Source organism: Gadus macrocephalus, chromosome 12 (genome assembly GCF_031168955.1).
Source record: "Gadus macrocephalus chromosome 12, ASM3116895v1".
Taxonomy (NCBI): domain Eukaryota; kingdom Metazoa; phylum Chordata; class Actinopteri; order Gadiformes; family Gadidae; genus Gadus; species Gadus macrocephalus.
In genome coordinates, this window is record NC_082393.1 from 17162680 (window position 1) to 17183391 (window position 20712).

General features: G+C 41.9%; 1 protein-coding gene across 1 annotated transcript in view; it reads left to right on the plus strand.

The window, feature by feature from the left end:
* The window catches only part of LOC132468475 (cadherin-2-like), an 87945-nt gene that overhangs the window by 60390 nt on the left and 6843 nt on the right, over positions 1-20712 (plus strand). The window contains exons 12-14 of the mRNA XM_060066197.1: positions 7284-7517; positions 7847-8080; positions 13767-13906. Coding sequence (XP_059922180.1) covers positions 7284-7517; positions 7847-8080; positions 13767-13906 — 608 coding nt within the window. The remainder of the gene's footprint in view (positions 1-7283; positions 7518-7846; positions 8081-13766; positions 13907-20712) is intronic.

Below are 20712 nucleotides of genomic sequence, written 5' to 3' on the forward strand. Positions count from 1 at the left end.
ATGCTAATTTTTCTGCAATAATCCAAAATCCAATGGATAAACCCGTTGGCTTTTTGTCAAGGGAAACCAGGGCGACGCTCACTTCCGGGTTGGCCAACATACGTCACCCCTCCACCACGCTATACTGTAAAAACACATGTTCAAGTTGAATGATAATGCATGAATTTATTCTTTATTCTGCCATAGAATTTATTTAAGGGGGGGGGGCATACAAGTCTTTTGGCCATAGTGGATCCAGATCTGTTCCGGAGCATTTCTGCACCTCGGGCAACAGCGCAGGGTTGCCAGGTCCTGCAAAAAACGTCCTGCCCACATACCGTTCAAAATACTCCCAAAATGTCCTAGAAGCAGCCCAAATAAAAAGGATATTCCACCTTGGCCAACGTTTTGAAAGTAATAATAATTGAGGGAATATCTGTTGTTGTTGTTTTAGCAGCGAAATGCATTGTGTGTGTGTGTGTGTGTGTGTGTGTGTGTGTGTGTGTGTGTGTGTGTGTGTGTCACGCTATTTTATGTTGAAATGCGACGTAATCCAGTGTTCACGAAAACGCACACTGTCAACGTATGCTTTTGGCGACTGGGTTGGCTCTCAGATATACGTGTTTCTAACAAGATGATATCATTAAAAGTTAGGCTACATAAAGTAACGGTTTAATAACACAAACGCAGGAAACACGTGAGCTGCTAGTTTAGCGAAAGCAGCGTCCCTAGCAACCTGACGTTGTTGAAACATGCGAGCGAGCCGATCAAATCTTACTAATAACTATAAAACTAAAGATCAGACGAAATCACTGACTAAAGATTATGCAAGTAAAAAGTATATTTCTCGCTAGGAATGTTATTAGAAACAAGTGTAACGGTGATTCGGTCCTAAAATAGGCCTATTGCATTTCCAATTCGATTAATAAAGAAAACCGAGCCCGTGCACGTTCTGTCCGAGCCCGGCCCGCCCCGACAGATTAACTAATTATGAGCCCGAGCCCGATTTCAACCCAACATTTTTTTTAATACATATGTAACTTTGTTCACATTTAGTCTACTCTGCTAAATATATATGTAGGGATAATGCATAGAACGCCGGTCATTATCGGGAAAATAAGCCCCACCAGGGCGAACAGTACACGGACGCGCAGCGAAGATGTCTTGCTTCGCCCTGAAGGGTCTTATTTTCGATATTGACGACGTTCTATACATTAGCCCGCTTATTACACGGCTACTGCCAAAACGAAAAAATAACTTCACATGCTGTGTCTTTTTTACAATTTATTCGTTACCAGCATTCGTAGTGTTGATCAGCAGAGGGGTTGACAAGTCACCGGACCCATGCAAGTGAACGGAGCGTTCCACGGCATAGAGAAGACCCGTTTAATAAAGACCTATAATATTTCTGTTCATGGCATAGATTTCACCTCAGATTAGGCCAATAAACCAATGATAAAATAAAAATAAAATCGCTCGATCAAAGGCCCGGCCCGAGGATAGTGGTGGGAAATATCGGGTCGGGTCGGGCTCGGGCTCGGGCAGAGAATCTAAACACTGACTGGAACTACTTAGCAGGTGTCTGTAGGCCTATATCAGGAGATAATACACACCCTGCAGCCAATCAGAATACGAGTATTCCCCCAGACCAGGGGTCGGCAACCCAAAATGTTCAAAGAGCCATATTTGGCCAAAAAAAAAAAAAACATACCTGTCTGGAGCCGCAAAAACCTAAAAGCCTTATATGAGGCAACATAGCCTACATAAGCTATATGCCTACTTTTAAAATGACAAAGTAGGCCTTGGCTACAATATACAAAATTAGCATTCATCTTTAAATGTTTATTTTCCCTGCAGCGCATCCTGGAGAGAATTACGCACCACGTGACTACAGTACATGTACGATAGGCCAGATGCTGCTTCAAGTTTAGCCTAACTTCCATCACAATATTAATGTGTTATGTTTTGTTGCACTGATTAAATTATAGATACACAAGAATAAATACATATTTTTGGTTGTCATCTTTTATTTTTAGGTCTCCAGAACCAAAAAAAAAGTGCATATAGCCTCAGGCTATTTTCAGACAGTGTGGAAAGTTAATTCTCTTCAAACGTCAATATAATTCCCTGTTCAATAACAATCAACAGACTGCTAAACACACAGAATGTGTTTAAGCTTGCAACTATAAAAATGAAACGGTAGTGCAAATGAGTAGGCTAAATAAAACAATACCCGTTACTCAGCGTCAGACATTTAAAAAGTGGCTACAATCGCAAAGCGCAGGCTGCAATTAAAAGACAGCTTGCTTAAAAACAGTCGAAATGAACAAAATTAAAACCAAACAAAACAGATAAACTTCTGTGCATTATCCTCTTCTCTTTAGTTCGCCAATGCCACAGTCAGCGCAACTGTGACACGCAGCAGCATCCTTCTCTTCCCCAGCTTGACACGTAGGCTAACATCGAACCTGAGTGATAAAACACAATAATTGTGTCATTCCAAATATACTGACAAAAGCAGAAAGCCATTCATAAAAACAGCCACTTTGTTAAATATGCTTAAATATGCGCCTATATGAGGGGATGGTTTTCTCACCTGTTCAATGTGACTTCTGTTTTCGGACATCACTGGACAGCTTCTCCACATCGGGCATGTAGTTTGTAACTTTAATCTTGACGCAGGACTGCAAGCTCTCATCTGTGAGGCGGGTGCGGTATTTGGATTTGATATAGTTCATGTTTGAGAAGATCTGCTCGCAGAAATATGTTGATCCAAACATGGATAACACTGCAAATGCGTATTTCTTCATGTTACCATAAGTTTCGGGAAGAGCCTTCCATGTTTCAAACACAAGTTTCTCGGGTGCTGGGAGGCTTTCGATTTCGCTCCACTTGAGGCTTTGGGCAGCGTGGGCTTTCTGGCGGCTGACGTCTTCAAGCTCTGCTGTCAGACGTTTGAATTTGGCAACCCACATTTCTTTGTCGGCTATATCGGCCATTTCCATTTCGAGCTCAGCTGGATCAATTCCTGGGAATGTTTTCAGCAAGGAAGGGTCAATTTCCAGGGGTGTGACAGGGAAAGACAGAGTCACCTTTTCCTTTCGGAATTCACTAAATCTGCCCCCAAATGCAGCTTGCATGTCAACGATTGCACCTTGCAAATAATCACTATTGAGTGTGTGATCGTGATGGGCGTCTTTGAACTCTCTCAGGGATGAGAAGTGGGAGAGCGTGCCTCGCTGTACATCCCTGGCCAATACTGTCAGCTTGCGCTCGAATGACAAAACGGCTTCCAGCATTTGAAGCGCAGTGTTTCCCCGCTCCTGGAGACTTTTGTTGAGCGTGTTTAGATGACATGTCATGTCAACCATGAAATGCAGTTTTTCCAGCCAATTTGTGTCGTCCAGTTGTGGGTAGTTGAGGCCTTTGGTTTTCAGAAAGGTGTTAACGTGCTCTAAACACGCAACAAAGCGACGCAAAACTTCGCCCCTGGATAGCCAGCGGACCTTGTTGTGCAGCAGGAGATCCGCATATTCGCTCTCAACTTCCTCTAGCAATGCACGGAACTGGCGGTGGTTTAGTGCTTTTGCGAGTATTTTGTTGACAATTTGGATGACATGGTTCATCACCTCAATACACTCCGCTGGGAATGTTTGCGCACACAGCGCCTCTTGGTGCAATATGCAATGGAATGCAAGCAGATCTCGATCCAATGCTTTCTGTAGTAACGTCACAAACCCCTTTTGCGACCCTCTCATACTCGGCGCACCGTCTGTAGCGACTGAAATCAGGTGGCCAGTGTGTATTCCTTTGTCATTTAAACACTGTAGCTCAGCGTCGCAGATGTCCTCCCCCCGTGTTTGGCCTTTTAGTGGTATCAATTCGATCATTTCTTCTTGCGGCCCATCAGAGTTCATGTACCTGCATAGCAGAGCTGTCTGTTCGATATCCGTCACGTCACACGACTCATCACAGGCAATTGAGAAAGCTGGAGCTGAATTGATGTCCTTGATTTGCTGATCGGTGATATTGTTTGCCATTTTAATTGCCCTCTCCTTCACTGTTTTTGCGGAGAGAGGCATGTCTTTAATTTTCTGAATGATCTCGGTTTTGTTTTTGAAGTCCGAAAATAGGTGCTCTGACATTTTAATGAATGAATCCTTCATGTACTCGCCATCTGTGAATGGTTTTCCACGCTTTACTATCTCCCGGGCTGCAACAAAACTCGCAGCAGTAGTAGAGTTTGGAGATGCAATCCACTTCTTGAAACTGTTTTTTCGGCCCTCAAATTTCTCCACCAGCACTGCAATTGCACTTTTCCTCTCAGTTCCAACTGGGTGATCGGCAGCAAATTTAGCGTGCTTTAGCTGGAAATGTCGCTCCAAATTGCTCTTCTTGTTATTCGACAACTTCTCATTGCAAATCAAACATGCCGGCAACCCTTCAGCATTGGCAATGAACGCATACAGTTCAGTCCATTCTTCCTTAAATCCTCTGTTTTCATCGGCAATCTTCCTCTTTTTTCCTTTTAAATCCATGGCCCTTAACTCACACCCGTTTGTTTACTTGCTGTGTCGCAGGCTAGGACGTAACTTTGCTATTGCGCGCCATTCTGAAATTAAATTTTTACAGCATACAAATGTTTATGTCATGTTTACCCCTTAAGAAACCATATTAAAAAAACCAACAATAAAAAAAAACGTCTTTTTCCATTTTCACACATTTTTGCAAAGCTCCAGGGAGCCACAAGGGGGGTGCTAAAGAGCCGCATGCGGCTCTGGAGCCGCAGGTTGCCGACCCCTGCCCCAGACTGTGGTATAAACAATATTATTCACGAGTTATAATCAACCCCTACACATCAATATTTATGATAACCCATTATTACACGGTATGATTTCTAGATGTCACGTCCGCTCGCGACACTGGACTTGCGAGGCATCGACGCAGACTTCCATTCACATAGCCAAAAACAAGACAATAGATCTATGGCTAGATCAAAACATCAAGGGCCCTATTTTAACGGTCTGAAACGCAAGTGGAAAGCGCAAAGCGCAAGTAGCTTTGTGGGCGGTTCTACGGCGCTATCGCTATTTTACAGGCGGATAAATGACACTTGCGTCGCGGCGCAAGTGTCAAAAGGGTTGGTCTGAAGCAGCCTAATTACCCGTAGGTGTGGTTTGGGCGTAACGTCCAACAAACCAATGAGAGTGCCAGCTCCCATCCCCTTTAAGAGCCATGAGCGCATTTGAATCGGACGAGTTGATATTTTGACAGCGCGTCTGCAGTCTCCGATGAGACAGATGCACATGAATTTCAAACTGCAAATGGCTCAGTTTATTGCCAAATAATATGGCCTAATTCACACATGGAATAAGGGGTTTTCTTCCACAACTTCAGAAATTTCGCCAAAGAAAACGTAAATAATATAACATATGATATGTGGTAACTGATCTATTGAATGAAATATGCAATACATTATAAACATTGTTTCTTATCAGTATTGTATGCTATCCTAATATCTATGCATGTGTCTCCGCGGTAATAGACATTGCCATTGATTGTATTATGCGTTACGTGTTTAGTTTGCGTGTGTTTAAACAGAGCACACACGCGCGCCCGCATTCATTCATTCTTTTTAACACTCACTCGCGGTAAAACAATGTTTTTCACGATCAAATACTCATCAATCCTAAAAGTTATGGGCATGTAGGCCTATACGATGTCTGTGTCAAGAAAATATGTGTTTGCTGTACGGTGTTTGCAGATGCATTGATTTAAAAGTACAACTTATTACCGCTGCATCAGCTGTTCTTTCCCAAATAATTTACCAAGAATGTGCGGCTAGGTAGATGAGAGAAGCAAAGTGTATGCGCGAGGTGCACAAGCAATCCGTATGCATCGCATGCGCATGTAGGCTATGCATCCGCCCTTAAAATAGCATCTGAACAACGCGCCACTGACTTTAAACCAGGTATTTCCTGGTCAGTAGCGCAATGGTATTCAGCAACGGCAAAATAGCGTTTGCGCCAGAACACGCCTCCTCCTTCCGCCGAACCGGGGCGCATGATCAATCCCTAATTTACCGGCGAGTGGCGCTGGTGGGAAAAGAACGCTCTGCGCCAGTTGTAAACTAGCAACGACACATGCGCCAGTGACTAAGTCACTTGCGCCGGATGCAAGATAGGGCCCCAAGACATACAATTCTAAAAAGAACAGATGAAGCAGCTACCCTTTTTTCCTTCGCGGTTTGCCTGAGCAGCGCACCTGCATTTAATATATCCGTGAATTGTCACAATTTCTCAGAATCAAAGGTGAAAGTAGAAACGGGTGGCCTAAAGCTGTCATATTGTTCACAGACAAGTTTAAGTAGAAACGGGTGGGCAAAAGCTGTCATATTGTTAGTTATCACAGACAATTTATAACAATAAATGTTCTGTACGGAGCTCCTTAAGGGACATTAGGGAGAACGCTCCCGGACAGAACCTTAGTTTGGAAGTCGTGCTTAGTGACACAACAAATACTTCCAATTGAAATACATGGGTTTGAAATTTGTGCTTTTTGACGCGAAAATTTTGAAAAGACGTGTCCCTGATCACGTTTCAATAGATTAAATAACGTGACAGTGTCACGTATTTTCGTGAGACCGGGTTGTCTTTCCATGACCAGCCCACAATATTGTGTCCACACACCAGAAATCATCTGATGTAATACTGCGAACAAACGCAATGCTTTGATATTCACGAAACAATACCTATTTGTTAGCCTTGTAGTGGAGCTGCATGCGTAGCATTACTTTGGACTTTGTATGAATTTTGTAAAATATTAATAGCAATACAATAATGAGTGTTAAGTAATCTCGTGGAACATAATAAACCTCATTTACTTCATGATGTCTTTGTACTTTTTTATAGGGTAGCTGTTGGAGGGATATATGACAACCAGCAATTGTATGAGTATTTTCTTTGATTTATCTAGCCATAGAGCCTCTGCCGGGCTCTAAGGAAGGAGAACATTGGAGGTTCGCGAACAGTCTTTTACTCGGCCAACACTGAGTGCCAATGTGCTTTCCGCAACACACACATATAAACAAATGCACACCACCATATTGCTTGGTTGGCTCCCTGCAGACAGCCTGGGCGTTCACCGGACGAACCCAGTGTCATGGGGGGGGGGGGGGGGGGGAGAGAGAACAACATACATGAGCATTTGTAGTGAGTAACGTCATTAAGCCCACCACACCCAACACCCCCCTCACGCCACAATGTATTTATGTATTTGACCCTGTATGATGCGTCTCCTTCCAGGAAACCCCCCTGCCAGTGGCACAGGCACCCTGCAGATATACCTGCTGGACATCAACGACAATGCGCCGCACGTTTTCCCCCCTGAGGTGGAGATGTGCGAGCGGCCCGAGCCCAACGGCATCAACATCACAGCCAGCGACCCCGACCTGATACCCAACGCCGGCCCCTTTGCCTTCGAGCTGGCAAATCGGCCCCTGGACACCCGCCGCAACTGGACGCTCATGCGTCTCAACGGTCAGTATGGGCGCTGTATGGATTAGATAGACCAGGAACCCTATCCTATTGCTTATATTGTTCATCAACATATTATATTAGCATGCTAGCCTGTTAGCATGTGTGCTAATAATTAATTCATAATAATTAGTGTGATAATGGGGCACCTGTGCAACCACCCACTTTTTCTTCAGAAATCACCATATAGTCTTAGTTCGACATAGTTCAATCCAAACCATATTTGTTGAATTGGGTTTGACAAATACAAACACAGAGACACACCCACAGCGATTAGTTAATAATGCATACAATTCTCCATTACTTTTTTCCAATGATCCTCCGGACCCCAGGTGAACAAGCTCAGCTGCGCCTGCGCATCGGCTTCCTGGAGAGCGGCATCTACACGGTACCCGTCATCATCACAGACTCGGGCAACCTGCCCATGTCAAACACCTCCTACCTGCGCGTCAAGGTATGCCAGTGTGACCAGCACGGGGACTGCGTGGACATGGAGCGCATCATCGCCGCCGGCCTGGGCACTGGGGCCATCATCGCCATCCTGATCTGTATCATCGTGATGCTGGGTGAGCATGCCCTGCGTTCGGACACACGTGTAAACTTGTACACCTGCATAAACCCTCAAAGTCCACAGAATAAGTAAGACGTGAGTTTCAAAGGCTTCGAGCAATGCTCCTGAGATCCATTTCCTTCAGGGTTGACGCAAATTGACGATAGGAAATAAAGTCAGTCAATTTCATGGTGGTCTGTAGGGGTGGAGAGATGGTGTGGACGATTTCCCACGGATGGATGTTCTTCTGAGAACCCTGCGGTTTCTGGGAACACCGTATTAATAAAAGATTATAGTGCGTATCTTTCCCTTCTAAATCGGAGCCGGTGGAGAATTACTTCAGAATTACATTTTCATCAACTGATCATTTATCCTTATCATTTCTCGGGTTAAGGCGGTGCAAGTTTGATTTTAAAAAGACAAAAATCTCAACTTCAACGTAAGGATGCTACGACAAGAAGAGTGGCTTTCTGATCCACTCTTCGGTCTGGGTCCGACGCTGTTATGGAAGATCTTCAATGACATGTGGCTTCCAAAGTATTAGTGTACAAATAAGGTGGTTTGGACATTGTGGAAAGGTTCCATGAAATTGCACAGAAGGACTTGCACTATTCACCCAACAAGAAAAATCACACATGCGCTATTGGGGGTGACCGATTTACAGAAAAGGAAAAAGAAAAAACCTCCCTGTTCAGTTCATGTTTATTCATAGCCAATCAGTTCCATCCATCATAAGTAGGACGGGCTTTTAGGAATATTTTGCCTTGGTTTACCCAGCTGGGTAACCCTTCATTTTGCAGTCCCCTAATTACTAGGTATTTACCCGGTACATACAAATCATAGTGTATTACTGGGTTATTACCACTGGTAATAAGAAGGTAAATACAGAGGTAGTTACCCGGTAAATACATGGTAAATCATAGTGTATTACTGGGTAATTACCAATGGTAATAAGAAGGTAAATACAGAGGAATTATCCGGTAAATTATAGTGTATTACTGTGTAATTACCACTGGTAATAAGAAGGTAAATAAAGAGGAAGTACAGCTGAAGTACTTAGTAAAACCTCCACTATTACCCATCAACTCAACTAAGTACCGTGTAGTTGTAACTGTTTTAGGTTGGTAATAACTCCGATATTGTGTACTTCCTAGAAAATTAGGCAACCAATTCTTAGAAACACCTATTATCCAAGGTTTATGTTGGTAACAGCCCAAGTTTAATGATGTACTATCTAGAAATTACCATAGTACTTTCCAATAAAATACTTTTTCTTAGTTATTATTCATAGCTACACCCATTTAGAAAGGGTTTATTAGATTTACCACTATGGAATTACTTACCTGGTAACAACCTCCGCAGGAACAGTTTTCCTCTGGTGTCATGGCACATCTTCTTAAATACTGGGTACATAGCCGTTTGTTTCCATGGTATTACCAGGTTCTTACCATATAATTTATAATAGATACATTCCATTGTCCATGCAGTCAACGTAAAACTTGTACCATGTACGTTCTACGACGTTACCAAGTAAGACACGACAATTTACCCAGTAAGTAAGCTGAAACTGTACTGTAAAAGGAAGCCTTGTTTGTTTCCATGGTATTACCAGGTTCTTACCATATAATTTGTAATACATTATTCCCTTTTCCATGCAGTCAACACAAACTTGTACCATGCACGTTCTGCAACGTTACCAAGTAAAACACAACAATTTATCCAGTAAGTAAGCTGAAACTGTACTGTAAAAGGAAGCCTTGTTTGTTTCCATGGTATTACCAGGCTCTTACCATATAAGTTGTAACTGGTTATTCCCTTTTCCATGCAATCAACACAAACTTGTACCATATATGTTCTGCAACGTCATTCACCAGTAGTTAAGCACTTTAATTGTTGTTATAAAACCCCAAACCACTGTTGATGAAAGGCATATTAAAATTAAACAAAATCAAAGGCTTATCCTAAAAACAATGCATATCTCACAAACAGGCACTGAATACTGAAAAAATCGGACAAAAAAAAGAGCCGTCCACATCAACTCAATTTAAATGTTACTGGTGGTGTTTTGATAAAAAACATGACAGTATTATGGCAAGTGACCACAATGAAGACTGCTTCAACCTCTACATTTTGAATAAGTGGCGAATGCCATGCAGCAATCTGCCAATGGGATCATCTTTGTGGTCCTTCGCAAACCAATGAGTCCACTCGATGAATGAGAGATGGCTCTTTAGTGTCTTCTCTGTGAGGTATCCCTGCAGTCTCCACATCTGGGATTTGTAGGCTGACCCAGGCCTGACCAGGTACCTCCAAATCTCCCCTTCCATACTGTAATAAAGAATCAGAAGACAAGAAAATAAACATTAGGACTGTCAATTAATGCTCATTTCTAGAACATGTAGAACTCAAAGATTATTTTGTTTATCAGTTAAGAAAATATGCTGGTCCTCTGGCCATTGTGTTTGGTCATATTAAAAAGAGAAAAAGGTATAGCCATAAATACAGTTAATAGGACGGGAGGGGACAGGCTGGTAGCTCCAGTTAGCACTTTAGCATTGAGCTAGCAGAGCTTCTGTCATTCAAACAACTCGGACATGTTGTTTAAAACCTATAACACCCAACTTATTAAAATATCCGGATTTAATCGGGCTCTCTCCCAGAAGTACAGTTAATAGGACGGGGAGAGACAGGCTCTGTTAGCCCCGGTTAGCGCGATGCTAAAGAGCAGCTCTACCGGAGCATGCCACCTCAACAGGTGCAAGTTAGCCTCCGGTTTGATATTCGCCGGATTTTCGGTTTACCACCCAATCGGATTCATCAACATAAGTGCAATACATTATGGGCTAAACCGAATATCCGGCGAACAATTACAGTGCTTAACTACTGGTGAACGACGTTGCAGAACATATATGGTACAAGTTTGTGTTGATTGAATGGATGAGGCAATAACCATTTACAACTTATATGGTAAGAGCCTGGTAACACCATGGAAACAAACAAGGCTTCCTTTTACAGTACAGTTTCAGCTTACTTACTGGGTAAATTGTCGTGTTTTACTTGGTAACGTCGCAGAACGTACATGGTACAAGTTTGAGTTGACTGCATGTAAATGGGAATAATGTAATACAAATTATATGGTAAGAACCTGGTAATACCATGGAAACAAACAAGGCTTCCTTTTACAGTACAGTTTCAGCTTACTTACTGGGTAAATTGTCGTGTTTTACTTGGTAACGTTGCAGAACATACATGGTACAAGTTTGTGTTGACTGCATGGACAATGGAAAGTATCTATTATAAATTATATGGTAAGAACCTGGTAATACCATGGAAACAAACGGCTTCGTACCCAGTATTTAAGAAGATGTACCATGACACTAGAGGAAAACTGTTCCTGCGGAGGTTGTTACCAGGTAAGTTATTCCATAGTGCTAAATCGAATAAACCCTTTCTAAATGGGTGTAGCTTTGAATAATAACTAAGAAATAGTATTTTATTGGAAAGTACTATGGTAATTTCCAGATAGTACATCACTAAACTTGGGCTGTTACCAACATAAACCTTGGATAATAGTTTTTTCTAAGAATTGGTTGCCTAATTTCCTAGGAAGTACACAAAATCTTAGTTATTACAAACCTAAAACAGTTATGCCCTGTTTATACCTACCCGATAGTGGGCCCAGATGGTGCCCGATGGCTAAATCAGCAGCTATCGTTATAACATCGGCAAATAGCGTGGTTGCATCGGGAAACACCGTTACTCTTCCCGGGAACATCGTTAGACAACGGGAAGAAAAGCTCAATGATCGGGTAACATCGGGCAACATCGGCAAAGAACGAACATGTTTGTTAATTTTGGGTCTATCGGGGCAGAATCGGTTACCAGGTGTTACTATGGGCTAATCGGCTATAATCGGGAATAGAACGGGAGTATAACATAAGACATCGCAAGTCGTTCGGGAATTTTCCTGGGGTACATCGGCTATATTCGTTAATCTTCCGCGCTTTATCGTGTTTTATCGTCTTTATATCGGCAACCTCAACACACGAAAGACCCCCGAGAGACACCCGACGTCTCTAGGGAAGGCATACGGAATAGCACGTTTATTACACGAATGCTCACGAATTACACCCAATAGAGTCACGCTATTTATTTTTTAGCCAATGTAACCCGAAACATACAGATTGCAGGCCGAATTATACCAATAGTCTCACGACAAATAACGATTATGACCAGATTATGTTAAGGAAGACCCTCAATCTGTCACTTGGGTATAAATAGGGGGTGATGGATGGATGTCCTACTTTTATAATTAAAGGGGTACTTCGCCCATTTAGAACCGGCGTTCTATTATTATAAAATCGCTATTGTAATATAAATAAATGTATAAATAAATATCAGTCTAAACCAGTCTCCCCTTGGCCTTCTCCCGAAATGACGCCAAATGACGCCAATCGCGTCCTTTGACGTGTTTGGCGTCATTCGAAATGACGCCAAACGCACTTCGGGTGTCTTCCCTGGCATAAATCGTTATGTTATCATTATAACATCGGGTATGTGTAAATGCTACCCCGATAAATTGACCCGATCATACATTTTTAGCCCGATGTCACCCGAATCACCCCGACTTCCACATCGGTGGTTCATCGGCCATTAGCGGGATGGTGTAAACGGGGCATTACTAAACACGGTACTTAGTTAAATTGATGGGGAATAGTGGAGGTTTTACTTGGTACTTCCGCTGTAATTCCTCTGTATTTACCTTATTATTACCAGTGGTAATTACACAGTAATACACTATAATTTACCGGATAATTCCTCTGTATTTACCTTCTTATTACCGGTAATTACCCAGTAATACACTATGATTTACCATGTATTTACCGGGTAACTACCTCTGTATTTACCTTCTTATTACCAGTGGTAATTATCCAGTAATACAATATGATTTACCATGTATGTACCGGGTAAATACCTAGTAATTAGAGGACTGTAAAAGGAAGGATTAACCATAGCTGCTCATTGCTTTCATTATTAATACGCTTTATTAAAACCACCCAGCATTCAACAACCTCTTATTTCAGTTGATGCTAACTAACTAGTCGGAGCGCCACCGCGGAAAACATAATAAAGAACATTTAACTAGAATTATGATTAAAATCACGTTATGTTTTGACAACTAAAGCAAGAGCGAATAATAACACAAACTAAAACTGCAATTGGTCTGCATAGGCACAGCCGATACGCACTGCCGGCCCCAGCGACCCCCCTTTACATACGGTGTGCGGGGGCCGTCCCTCAGGGCCCAGGAGATAAGATCCTCAAGTGAATTGGAGTGATCCAGGTCACAAATCAACAGCATGCCGTTTATGTGCCATTTTGAGTAAATCGTTTTGCTGAGCATTTATTCAAATTAACACTGTGAACACATTTTTGGAGCTTTTGGAGCTTTTGGAGCAAAACATGCAAACTTCTTAAGGGGGCTGGCATCTATTTGCCTTGCTAGTTTACAATGGTAATCTATGCGCAGATTCTCTGTGAGTACATACTTATCGAAAAATAACTTTATTTCCGGTTTAAGTGCTCAGGAGGAGAAGGATGACCATCGGTCGGGTTCGACCAGAGAAACGTCCATTCAGCCCCTGACAAGCACTCTGCTCTACAGTGTTTTGAATGAGTCTGCCCCTGTCTCCCTGCTGCAGTGATGGTGCTGATGTTTGTGATGTGGATGAAAAGGAGGGACAAAGAACGGCAGGCCAAGCAGCTCCTCATCGACCCAGAGGACGACGTGCGAGACAATATCCTGAAGTACGACGAGGAGGGGGGAGGAGAGGAAGACCAGGTAATTCACCTCTTCGTCTTTCTAATCATCCGCCATTTGTCTCTGTCTTGATCTCTTTCTATGGCATACACTAGGGGTGTGAATCTTTGGCTTCAGACGATTCGATTCGATTAACGATTCAGTATTTGGCGATTCGATTCAAGGACAATTTTTTTTTTTTTGGAACGATTCGATTAGATTCTGTAAACCACGATTCGATTCAGTAACTTTGAACCGAAATTCTATATCCGTGAAATAAACATGCAATAATGTGACACCCCTTGTCAATTTTACCATTATTCTTTGCGAAGCCAAAATGCTTCCACACTTTGGATTTCAAGTTTGCTGGTGCATTAACAATCTCGCTGCCGCTCTCTGCCATGTTTGAAATGCACCAGTACAGGGTGAGGGAGAAAAAAAACACTCCTGGGACTTCCTTGCAAGCTGACTAGCTGATGACAGAGTTACGGATTACCAAGCTGCACTTCACAAAATAAACGTGTAAACTAAGTCTTAAAACATTAATCATAATCGATTCATACGATTTAAAGCATTTATATCGATTATTGGTGAAGCCAAAGCGATTCATTCTATTTATTTATTTTAGCAGATCAATTTAGTTGAATCGGTAGGACTGACAATCGATTCATCGATGCATCGCATGAATCGTTACACCCCTAGCATACACATACACAGACACACACATAGACACACACACACACACACACACACACACACACACACACACATATATAGCTATGCATAAACACTAGGGATGTGTCGGTCGCGACTGATTCGTTACAACGAACGAATCCCGAACGTGAACGACAAGAACTGGTTCCCCAAAACAAGAAGAACTGGTTCTTTGATTCTTTTTTTTTTAACATAAACCAAACATATGGTCACGAAAATAAAATATACAAACGAACAGAGCTCCGTCTCCCCGCGACTTATATTGATTGAGTCTACAACGTGCTCAAAGATTCAGCCAATGAGAGGTAGCAATGGTGTTGGAATGGCACCTGGGTAAACCAATGACAAGGCGGTACCGTCGAATATGCGCGCTTTCTGTCTGCCTAACCCTCCATCTGTTTATTGGATAAACGCATTTCCCAATCCCAGGAGTCTTTGCTCCATTCTACATCAATTTAAGAACAAACAAAGAAATTAAACTGCAGTTCGTATTTTTTATTTATGACCATGCAAGTTCTGTAATGCCTGAACAATGAAGAATTAAATGTAAAGTAAAATAAAATTATAAATGTAAAACCATGAATGAAATATAGAGAGTAAGCAAGTGGTATAAATATTGGTGGGACCTTCGATAGCAGGCATCTCCGAACGGCGGACTGCGGTCATATCCGGACCCATGACCAATTAAAAAATTATAAAAAAAAGTTTTTTTTTTTTTTTTTTTTTTTAAGATGTAATCTGACGTAACGAACGAATCAAAACGACCGAATCAAATAAACGAATCGTTATAGTGAACTGAACTGAAAGAACTAGTTCCCGGAAAAGAATCATTTTGCCCATCCCTAATAAACACACAGACACCTTCATACACACATTCACATAAAAAACAAACAAACGCACTCATACGGACATATACACATACACCACATGCACGCTCACATACACACAAACGCATACAGACACACAAATACACACACATATACTCAGACACATACACATGGGCCCATATCTCTTCCTTTCTTTCTTCTCTATTCATATTGCTTCTTTTGTGTCAGTGTGTATTTATCTTGCAATATTGCATCAGACTCTACTGTCCCATTCTCTCGATGCTTCGCACATTATAAATCTCTTGGCCCTGAATCGCTAAAAAATAGCCAAACATTTTCCCATATTCAAGGATGATAATAATGGAACATGCATAGTTTGCAAAACTTTCCCTAAGTAAAAGTACTATATTATAATCTGAAAGTAGGGGAAAAGTGCCCAAAACTTTGTAAAATCCAGCTCTCAACGACACAAATGGCAGTGCTGCCCTGGCTCAGAGAATACATTTAGAACACTGGTTTAATGAGGTGGAATGCATAGGTATAGTACTGTTAGGCTTTTTATGTGTGGGTGCAATAAAAAGTCAGAACACATTTTCAATCTCTTATGTACTTTGAAGTCTATCTATACATCCATCTATATTTCTGTCTGTATATCTGTCTCTTGTAGCAATACCCTCTCATCTGCTTGTGTTTATTTATTGTGGAAAAGAGCAATAGTGAAAGCAAAGGAGAGAACAAACATTTTTGGCAAAGTCTGTGTTTCACGCCCACCGACCATTACAGAACATTTCAAACCAAATAACCCAAACAAAATACTGAATGAAACCCTTCCAGTGAGGTGGTCAAGGGTGCAGAGGAGAAGGGGCAGAAGCGTACGTTTGGCTTCTCCCGACACCAGCTGTCTGAATGAATGAAGACCCAGTTAGAGTGACAAAGTCTAGTGCATCTAGCTTGCTAGATGTCCAGCCATATGTAGTGGTACTATGGCCTTTATCCACTATACCATTGGTCGGCAACTGGCGGCCCGCAGGCCATTACTGGCTCGCCAGATTATTCTGAAGTTATATAATTTTTTTTATATATATTTTTTGAATATCAGATATCTATATCTGTTAGCTTAAATGTAAAGGGCCGGACACAGTGAACTTTTTTTTCTTTCACAACCCTTATGAATTTAATTGTATCAAATCCTGCTACTACTCAGTCCCTCTAGGATTTCGCGGGCCTTTTTTGAGATTGTTGTGGCCTTTCCATTGTTGCAGCTTTTCCCAAAAGTTGCGATGAAGGTTGCAGTGTTTTTTACGTTTTTGTTGCGATTACTAGATTCCTTATCGATTCTCTTATCGATTCTCATTGGGTGAGAAAATAAGTACAAATGTGTTTGTTTGTATTAAATCTCTTTAATATCTGATCAGAAGTGCGTCTAGTATTAGAAAATTGTACATTTTCAAATCAATTGGTCTAGACAAAAAAATATATGTTTGGCTTTTTAAGCCCAAATGTCATCATTATGTGCCATAAAACTAAAAACACAGACTGAAAACAGTCAAGTAAGAGCTTGTGCCTTTCATTTGCATTCAACTTGTAACAAAATTCAACTGACATAAACAAAATGAAGTATTGATTAGACAGAGATTTATTAGACGGGCCTACCTAGTAAACCGTTGGAACACACAAGACCGGAAACCATAGCAACGCCGGTAAACAAACCCCGAGAAGCCCAATTCCTACGAGAGCTCCCCGCACCATCCGGACGCGCACAGAGCTTTTGGCCGTGATATTATCTATACAATTATATTGCATTATATACTATTATATATAGAGCTCCGGGAGTCGCAAACGGCAACAATCACTTTCTCCTCCATGCTGCAGTTCACCCCGGACTGCACTGCACTGAGTTTGATGGTTGAACGCTGATTGGCTGTTACGTTACACATGTCACTCAGTTGTCACGCTGTTGAACGTTGATTGGCTGTCATCACGTGATATTCGCGTGAAAGTTGAAATATTTCAACTCGAGCGAATTTGTCGCGGCACAAATCCTCGTGAACGCGCTCGCCTGTGCGCGGCGAAAGTGTGGCGCGACAAATCAAAACTTGTCGCCGGTTTTCTCTAGCAGGAAATTCGCCCGATACACGTCTCTACGTTCACTTTGTATGGGATCTTGTCGCCCCGTCGCGTTTGGTGTGAACGCACAATGCGCTTCTTCCTCGGCGGCGCCATGTTTGCTGTGTTCTGAACCAAAACAAAGCAGCGTGTGTGTGACGTCATGACGCATTTGCCGGGACCGGAACCGATAAGCGGAATCGTTAAGCAGGCTTGCTAATGATTCCAAGGAATCGGTTGACTCGATTCCCATTCCTAGCGATTACAGTGCGACAGGAAGTGAAAGTTGCGATAAAAGTTGCAAAAGATTTTCCTGATGTTAAATATTAAGTTATTACTGCAATTTTCCCCCAGTAATTTGTTAAATATTAAGTTATTACTGAAAAAAACATTAATTAAAAGAACAAAAACACTGAGAAATTATCCTGTGAATAATTTATTCTTGATTCTCTCCGCACTGGCAATTGACTTGGATGCAACAGCCTGTGTCATAGTGATCTTCCGCCTCGTCGTCTGACGTCCTGCCTGCAGTTCTGCAGTTATGTTTAAAAAAAAAAAAAATGCTTATCAATGTAAGATTTATGTTTATGTTCCACCACAATGTTGCATGCAGTGCAAAATAATATCCCCCCGCTTTCATGTAGAATACCAAGATACTGCTTTTCGCGATCTTTTGCAGTTATTTTGGTTGGCAAGTGTGAAACGTTGGACGCGCACATGCTGCATGAATGCTTGAATCGCTTGAACATAGTAGACATGGAAGTAAGGCGGAAGGTAATTTGTCGACATCAGTTCTAGACGACGCCAACTGATTAGTCAAATTTGCGGGAAAGTTGCGGTGGTTGGTTAAAATTGCGACACCACCCTGAACTCGCGGTGATTGGTTGAAGTTGCAAATCGCAACATCGTGAAATCCTGGAGGGTCTGAACTCCCGGAAGGTTAGAGACACACTCGTCACGGTCACGCGTAAGCTGCGAGGGGCTGAGAGGGAGTTTTTTGAAACTATGCAATTTTAAATTAAATGGAACCCCCCTCTATAGGCCTATATGCAACAACAATGGTGACCCGACATTACGCATTTTTACGTGCAGTGATACTGTTTTAAGAGTGGTTGGCTGCTTTTTTAGGTGCGCACTACTGCCCTCTCTCCAGCATAAGGCCTTTCTACACTGCCAATCCAGTTCGGTCGAGGCTTGGCACGCCCGGCGATTTCACCGTCTTATCTCAAGTTTCCTGTGTAAAACCGAGGAAACTTGGGCGAGGCTGCACATGGAGTCTAGACCTCTTTATAGTAATTTGCATATTCCTGAATGTTTTTTTTTTTTGCAAGAATGAATTCACGTCTGAGTGTAGGCTACAAATGCTATTAACTATTTACAAGTGCAAAAACGCCAACATGTTCTTTATTTTCTGACCACATTTGGGTTAGGGTTAGGGTTTTTTATCCCGACAAAAGCCTCGTAAGGACAGTTCCTCTGCGTCTCTGTCCTAGATCACGCCATCTTTCAACGTCTTTGTTTATTACGACTGAATCCCCTTCTCTCACATGATCAGCAGCTTGCGGATTTCACTTTCTCTCCAGTTAGAACTGCTCATGATGATATTGCTGCATTGTCTCTGTGGAGACAGTGCAGCAACACCTCTACCCAACGTGATCAGGCATGACATTAACGTGATTAGGGCATACACTTGTTTATATGTACGTCTTTTCAGGTTAATCTAGTGCTTGGTAGGCATATGACTAAGCCAGCTGAACTGCGTCGCACTTCCAGATGCACTTTCATTCATCAATTCCTTGAACTAGCCTTTGATAATGTTCTGGCCCGCCATCTACTGGCTGGAAAAAAAAAATCCTGAGGCCAAACTTAGTTGCAGACCCCTGCACTATACTATACTGGCCCGGCTCGGCACGGTCCGACTTAGCACTGCAGCCCAGTGTGGCTGTGATTTGCATTTCCATTACAACCGGGCTCTCTGCTAGAAGGTGTGACTTTAACTCATGACGCCTCTTGTGTATATGACACAACAACACTCTATTTTATTGCCTCGTTAGTTGCATGTAATAGCCTTCCGTAAAATCAAATGATTAGTTTAAGAGACATAGTATATATTTGGGTTATTTAAGACGGACGGCGACAGACACAATTATATCCGTGATGAAGAATTCAGTTTGACCTCAAATTTCCCCCCATTTTTGCTTCCTAGGGCCCTATTTTAAAGGTCTGAAATGCAAGTGAAAAGCGCCAAACGCAAGTAGCTTTGTGGGTGGTTCTATGGCGATGTTGCTTTTATACCGGCGGATAAATGACTCTTACGCCTGATGCATATCTAAAAAGGGTTGCCCTGAGGTAGGCTAATTACCCGTAGGTGTGATTTGGGCATAACTTGCAATAAACCAATGAGAGTGCCATCTCCCATCCCCTTTAAGAGCCATAAGCGCATTTGAACCTGACGAGTTGATATTTTGACAGTTTGCAGTCTCCGTTGAGACATATGCATGACTACATGAATTTCAAACTTCAAATGGCTCAGTGTATGGCCAAATAATATGGCTTGATTCACAGATGGAATAGCGTTTTCTTCTACAACTTCCGAAATACCAATTCGTCATGTAAATTTCTGCAAAGAAAACTTAACAAACCTATGATTTGCGGTCCTTTGGCCGCAACTCTGGGTGTATTTAATGATATGCGGCAATGCATTAACAAACCTAGTTTCTTACCAGTATTGTATACATTATCATTATCGACTTGTTTAGTTTGCATGTGTTTAAACAGATGGATGCGCACACACGCGCGCGCATTCATTCATTCTTTACACATACACACATTCGCGCCTGCATTCATTTATTCTTTTTAACACTCACTCGCGGTAAAACAATGTGCTACAATGTACAAATACAATCAATCAATCAATCCTAAAAGTTATGGGCTGGTAGACGATTTCTAAGTCAAGAAAATTTGTGTTTGCTGTACTGTGTTTGCAGATGCATTGATTCAAAACTACAACTTATTACCGCTGTATCAGCTGTTCTTTCCCAAATAATTGAACCAACGTTATCATTTATCCTAAACAAGATTATTTTTTGGAAGGCTGGGATATTTGTTTGAGTTTATTGCTGTGATTATTATTATTTTACCGCATGGCATAGCCTACTACAGTATTCATTCATGCAGCCCCTATGGAATTTTTTCCAACAT